Source organism: Dipteris shenzhenensis, chromosome 1 (genome assembly GCF_047967505.1).
Source record: "Dipteris shenzhenensis isolate YYH24624 ecotype China chromosome 1, Dip_SZ_1.0, whole genome shotgun sequence".
Lineage (NCBI taxonomy): Eukaryota > Viridiplantae > Streptophyta > Polypodiopsida > Gleicheniales > Dipteridaceae > Dipteris > Dipteris shenzhenensis.
In genome coordinates this window covers 64,758,076-64,765,240 of record NC_141596.1, presented here as the reverse complement: position 1 = coordinate 64,765,240, position 7,165 = coordinate 64,758,076, and the positions used below count along the sequence as shown (strand labels likewise).

The window sequence follows — 7,165 nt, the reverse complement described above, 5'->3', positions numbered from 1 at the left end:
AGTTGTGGGTATTCCTTCTGTTGTTACACCTCGAGTAAGGAAGACCAGGGATGTTTTCAGAGCACTGGAAGCGAGCCATTTTTGCGTAGGTCTACCAGAGCTAGGTTTCCTGTGGATAGGCTGAAATATGATGGATTTACAGCCATTCACTATGCCTATATGGTCAAAGTGATACAGGAACCAGAACCCACTTCTTTTGAGCAAGCCATGGGAAAAGAAAAATGGGAGAAAGACATGGATGAAGAAATGGATGCCTTGGAAGCAAATGCTACATGGGAATTGGTGCCTTTGCCTAAAGACAAGAATGCAATTGGCTATAATTGAGTTTATAAGGTGAAGCACAATGCAGATGGTTCTATGAACAGATACAAGGCAAGATTAGTTGTCAAGGGGTATGCACAGACATATGGCATTGATTATGAAGAAACATTCAGTCCGATTGCAAGGATGGCAACTGTAAGAGCAGTCATTGCTATGGCTGCATCAAAGGGATGGTCTTTACATCAGATGAATGTAAAGAATGCCTTCTGGCATGGTGATTTGCAAGAAGAGGTCTTTATGGAGCAGCCACTAGGTTATGTTCATGCTATTCATCCTGAGTTTAATTATAGGTTGAAGAAAGCCTTATATGGCTTGAAGCAAGCACCTAAAGCATGGTCTGACAAGATAGGACATTATCTTGTCACTATTGGCTTTCAGATTTCCAAGGCAGATTTCTCACTTTATGTGAGAAAAACAGAGAAAGGTATTATGCTGCTTGTCATTTATGTTGATGATTTGATCATCACAGGCGATAGTGATAAAGATATCCTTCATGTGAAAATGCTATTGAAGCAGAAGTTTAAGATGAAGGATTTGGGAGAGCTGCATTATTTCTTGGGCATTGAGGTGATTAGATCACCAAGTGGGATACGGCTCTTGCAGAGGCTGTATGGATTGGACATGCTGTCCAAATATGGAATGACAGGCTGTAAGCATATTTCAGTTCCTTTGGAGCAAAATGTGAAGCTGAGCACAGATGCAGGTGAGCTTTTGAAAGACCCTACTATGTACAGATACATAGTAGGAATTTTGATTTATATGACTATTACCAGGCCAGATTTGAGCTATGCTATTGGATTGGTAAGTCAGTTTATGCAGGCTCCAAGGAAACTGCATTTGGATGCGGCTAGACGCATACTCAGGTATTGAAGTCCACATTGCAATACGTACTATTTTATGAGGCTGGGGTTCAGATATAGTTGCATGGATACACTAATGCTGATTAGGCTGGTAGTATTTCTGATAGATGATCTACCAGTGGATATGTGTTCTCTTTTGGGAGTGCTGCAGTCACTTGGAGCAGCAAGAAACAACCTACAGTTGCCTTGTCGAGCACAGAGGCTGAGCACAGGGGTGCAGTAATGGCTGCATGTGAGGTAGCGTGGTTGCATAAGCTACTGTATGATATGAATCAGTCTATAGATGGGCCAGTTGTCATTTATTATGACAACATGAGTAGTATACACTTGGCAAATAACCCAGTCTATCATGCTAGAACAAAGCACATTGAGGTGCATTATCAATATGTGCAGGAGAAGCTTATGGTAGAGTAAGTTGGGGATTTATTCTTGCTATGATGGAGAAGCTGGGATTTAGGCAATGCTTTTGCTCTATGACAGAGTATTGTTTTTTAATGTATTTGTGACATCTTTTTTAAATGGATACTTGAGCAAATATTTTTCTTTGAAGAGGTCTATGAGGCAAGGATTCCCTCTGGCCCCTCTATATTCACCATAGTCATTGAAACTTTGTTATACCACCTAGATTACTTCCAAAGTATGGGTCATATTAGAGGGCTAATGATGCCAGATGGTTCTTTATTTTGTACACAGTTCTTTCCAGATGATAACATGAGTATTCTTGTTGGTAATGAGGATAACATTAAGAATTTTCTCTTGGTATTTGAAGAGTTTGCAATTGTCTCTTATTCTCATGTTGACTATGACTCTTTGGTTAGTTGGGGAGAACTTTATGAGTGGTCTGCATCATTTTCTTTTAGATGGATTGGAGCAGGTTTATTGTTGATAAGGTATTTTGGCTGCCTAGTTGCATTTGCAATTCTCTACAAGATAAATTTGATTGGTTCCTTAACAAATTTCAACAAAACTTTATAGTCTGGGTATATATATATGTATGTATGTATGTATATATATATATATAATCTATCTATCTATCTATCTATCAACACACACACACACACACACACACACACACACAATATTGGACCATGTTGTCAAATTTAACAATTGTGAGTATGTTTGCAAAAACTACTAAATATTTAACCATGTCGTTAAATCTAAGTGATGTGAGGACATTTACAAAGCCTACTAAAGATTAAACCATGTGGTTAAACCTTTTGATGAGAGGGGTCTATGGACAGGATGGTTTAAACATGAGAGCTTTATGAGGGCTAAATCTCTATGAGGATTGGATCGTTAGGCCAAATATGTATGGGGGCTCTATGGACAGTATGGTTATGAGAGCACTATGAGGGCTAAGTCTCTATGAGGATCTGATCGTTAGGCCAAATCTATATGGGGGCTATGAAGGATTGACCATGTGGCCAAATTTGTTTGGGAACAGTACCTTGCTCTCATAAAGATTTGGCCAAATGGTCAAAATTTCTCTAGATCTTCTTCATGTGGGTGGTTTGGTTTGGACACCATTTTGCTAACAGTAAGATTCAGCCACATGGTCAAATCTTCTCTAAGCACATGAGTAGACTAAATGGTTAAATCTTGGCTATCTAATTGTGAGGACATGGTCTTACCCTCATAAGTATTTAACCACATGGACAAATCTTCTCTAGGCTTTATGGCTTTGTAGACACCATCTTTCCCTCATAAAGTTTTAGCCACATGGTCAAGTCTTCTCTAGGTTTCTTGCTTGTGTGGACACTCTCCTCAAGGTTTTGTTTAGACAAGGTCAAAACTGTGGGGGTTAAAGACTACTCTGCCTTACCTCAGTTATGTACAATATACAAACATATATATATGGATGACATAGAAGATCAGGGTGTACTGCACCCACCAAAAAACTTGTGTGGTTCTCTCTCTCTCTCACCCTTTTCCATTCCACTTCCATTGCGAGCACTGTCAATTGGTATCAGAGCTATTGTTCTTTGCCTTCTTGCCGCCCTATGCTTCCCTACTGCTATGGAAGCTTGCAGGAGAGCTTTTATTCGCTTGTGGCTTCGAAACGGAGGAAGGGAATCTCATTTTTCTTGTTGCAGCTATGATTTCCAGCCCATTGCATGCTTCCCAAAGCTTGTTTCTTACTTACTTCTAGTCTAGAAGTGTTATCTTTGCCCGTGGTTGTTGTGTGGAGTTTCCTATTGCCCGTGGGAGTTGTATTTTGACATATTCTAGGTCGTTTTTACTGTTCAGGGTGTATACAACAGGTTGCCCTATCTTTTCGGACAGTTTGTTGCTTGATTCAAGAGGGGAAAATCATATATTCATACTCTAGGAGCAAAAACGACTTGCTACACTAGTTTTTAGCCACCATGGGAAGCAAAAATCACCTCTTTTTCGAGAGAACTTTGCTACTACGAGTGCCGTATATTGTCACTTTGTCGTTTCATGCCTAGGAGGTTACTAGTGATCCATTTACACATTGGGACTTGAGCATTCTCTGATTTGCAAGATATTTTGTAGGATTTATGCTTGTGCACTATGCATACTTGCTTAGGTGCAGGAGAGCATTGGTTGCTCATTTTTCAATGCATTGGTTATTGATGCAGTATGGGCATGATTGGTTGAGGTAGGGGAGATTGCAAAGTGAATTGCGAGGAATTTTATGCTAGTGCTTTTTCTACTACAAATTGTGCGAACAGTTACTTTCAGGAGAGAATATCTCTCAAACCTTGAGGATTTAGAATTTGAGTAATATAGAGAAAGTGTAGACTATTAAGAAACCATATGTATCACGTGCATTTAAAGGGTATTAAAAAAACCTCAACTAACCCCTCCCCCAAAGAAAAACACCGCTCTTTACTTATGGACTAAGTGATTGTTTTCTAAAATTGAATAAAAAAACCCCTCCTGTCATTGTAATTCTATTGAATTTTTTTAAAAGTCGACTTAAAATACCCTTCCTTTTGAATGCACGTGGTACATTAAAATTTTAGGAGTGAACCCCTTGCGTGTAGACTATTTCAAGGGCTACAACTTTGCTTTTGAAAGTTTTCTAATTTGGATTATTTGTCAAAGGTTATCAGACTTGCAAAACAAGAAAAAGTTATAGTCTACAGCCTATGAAGCCTGTTTCTAACCTGAATGTCTTTCCAACTCATTTGTCATGTATATAATATGGAGCCTTTCCAAGTAACTTTAAAGATAATTGGTCTTGCTAAATATACTTTGAAAAGATAGAAGAACATTGGAAGAAAAAGTAATTCAATCAATTTAGTGTGCTGACATAGACCTCCAAGCAACTGGAGCACCCATATAAGAAAGATACTACATAACATATTTGTCAATTTTCTGAGGATTGAAAATTTTAAAGATTAATATTTATTCAAAGATGGATGCTTTACATAAACTCATGTCACTTTCTTATTGAAATATTTTATCTAAAATCAATGACTCATTCATTGACACATAAACATTCTAGGCTTTAAATATACTTTGAAAGATAGAAGAACATTGGAAGAAAAAGTAATTCAATCAATTTAGTGTGCTGACATAGTCCTCCAAGCAACTTGAGCACCCATATAAGAAAGATACTACATAGCATATTTGTCAATTTTATGAGGATTGAAAATTTTAAAGATTAATGTTTATTCAATGATGGATACTTTACACAAACTCATGTCACTTACTCAATGAAATATTTTATCTAAAATCAATGACTCATTCATTGACACGTAAATATTCTAGGCTTGACAATATGTATTTGTACATGAAAAAGAGAACCACAAAGTCCAAGTACATTATAACAAAAGAGACTTTGTCAACTAGAAGATGGAAAGAAACTTAAATAACTCTTTAGACGTTAATTCAAAGATTCTACGTTGAATACCACTCGTTTTTCAATTGGTCCTCTGGTTCACCACTAGTTTTTAAATTGGTCCTCCATTGTTGTTATTATGACCTACTAGCATAGATGCCCGCTTATTAATAGCAACTTATTAATTCCACAGGTCCACAATGAGTATCCCTCATTTTTAAGTTGATATGTAGAGTAAACGTCCACTCCTTTTATTATGATACGTATGATACCTTGGTAAATCTCCGCTGTTATATGATAATGGCACCTTAGTAGAGTAAACCTCCACACCATGATACGTTACTCAGCCAAGGAATTGCGATAAATGCACGAAAGTTTTATGAGCTCCATTAGAAAGCTTACGCGGCTTGAGAAAATGGCGCCTCTGCACGCTATCATGTTTCCTTTCCCGTCTCAAGGCCATATCAACCCCATGATCCAATTAGCTAGACGGCTTTTGAGCAAAGGCTTCTTCATCACGTTCATCAACACAGAATACAACCACGAACGCATCCTTCAGAATGGCTCTTCCAACCATCTGATGATGTTGCCCAACCTCCAGTTTCGTGTAATCCCAGATGGTTTGCCACCAGAACATGGGCGTGTCAATGAAGATGTCCTTGCGTTCACTAAAGCCGTCGACCAGCTTCAGATTCCAATGGAAACCCTCATCAACGAGATCATCAGCAACGCCTCTGCCCAGGTTACATGTATCATCGCTGATAGCTTGGCTTCATGGATGTATGATGTGGCCGAAACGGTGAAACTACCCCTAGCCATGCTGTGGACTAGCCCTGTGCATGCGAATCTGGCATACTGTGCTCAGTCTCTCCTCACGTCTGAAGGGATAGTGCCGTTCGCAGGTGATAATCCGATCCTCAGATGTTATGTCTTCGTCTTGTAGATTTCCGATTGCTTCAAGATGGAAAAGAGAATCTTTATTCTTTCGCTCTTCTCTGTCTGTGTTGTCAGGGAAAGAACCTGGATCTCAGCCCGTTGTAAAATGTATTCCTGGTGTGCGGCCGTTGAGGGCATCCGATCTCATCTCATTTTTCGAAAATGATGACTTTTTTTTCCGGTGGAGTTTGGCTCATTTCAGCGATCGACCGCAAAGGCCGTTGTGGAACCTCGGCAACAACATCTACGAGCTGGAAAGGGAAGCGGCGGATGCGTTCAGGCAGAAAGTTCAGTCGTTCCTACCGATAGGACCGTTGTTGCCGTCGACATATTTCGAAGGGGAGCCGACGGCAAAGTCGACAGGGACGAGTTTATGGCAGGAAGAAGGCAATTGTGAGGAGTGGCTGGGCAAGCAAAGGAGAGGCTCAGTACTGTATATCTCGTTCGGGAGCATCGTGAACATGTCGGAGAAGCAACTGGAGGAGGTGGCGTTGGGGGTGGAGGCGAGCGGGCAGCCATTTCTTTGGGTGTATCGAGGGGCGAAGTTTACGAAGGAGATGCAAGCCTTCCAGGAGAGGACCAAGGCAAGAGGCTTGATGGTGTCTTGGGTGCCCCAGCTCTTAGTCCTCTCGCATGTGAGCGTGGGCGCCTTCCTCACCCATTGTGGATGGAATTCCTTGACCGAGGGAATGAGCGCCGGTGTGCCCATTCTCGCATGGCCCGGCGGCTTTGCTGAGCAAAAGATGAATGCTCGATATGTGGTCGATGAGTGGAGAGTCGGGTTGGAGTTCTCTGTGGATGAGAATGATGCGGTGGTGCGCAAGGAGGAGGTGGAGAGGGCCATTAGTGCTCTCATGTCAGGCACACGAGCTGAAGAGCTCAGGCAAAGGGCTCGCTACATTAGAGACCTTGCTAAAGGTGCTCTCTCTGTAGGGGGTTCCTCGTGCCTTAACCTTGACCTCTTTGTGAAAGCCATGAGTGTAATAGCCCAAGCCTCATCCTAGGCATGGCCTTACCTAAAAAAAGCCAAATCTTTGTAGGGTAGAGGTGAAACAATGGATTATGCTATTTCATCATCAATAAAAAAAGGCACTTGATTCTTACAAGTAAACCTCATTTCATCATCATGGAGAGGAAATGAGACTTCCATACACTTATTAGACAATTTGGATTCCTATTGAATAAAGGTGCAATCAAGTTTAAACATGATCATTCTTTTCAAATGTAGGATATCAAG

General features: G+C 40.5%; 1 protein-coding gene across 1 annotated transcript; it reads left to right on the top strand.

Moving 5' to 3' along the window:
* Positions 1-5,407: 5,407 nt before the first annotated feature.
* On the top strand, positions 5,408-6,932 carry LOC147906206 (7-deoxyloganetin glucosyltransferase-like). The gene is made up of 2 exons (XM_087383553.1): positions 5,408-5,894; positions 6,004-6,932. Exons 1-2 carry the CDS (start codon positions 5,408-5,410, stop codon positions 6,930-6,932), a joined length of 1,416 nt encoding a protein of 471 aa, XP_087239679.1.
* The last annotated feature ends 233 nt before the right edge of the window (positions 6,933-7,165 follow it).

Coding starts and splice junctions, on each gene's coding strand:
- LOC147906206 (XM_087383553.1), top strand. CDS start 5,408: ATGGCGCCTCTGCACGCTATCATGTTTCCTTTCCCGTCTCAAGGCCAT. Junction 5,895..6,003: donor AGGGATAGTGCCGTTCGCAG/GTGATAATCCGA, acceptor CTGTGTTGTCAG/GGAAAGAACCTGGATCTCAG.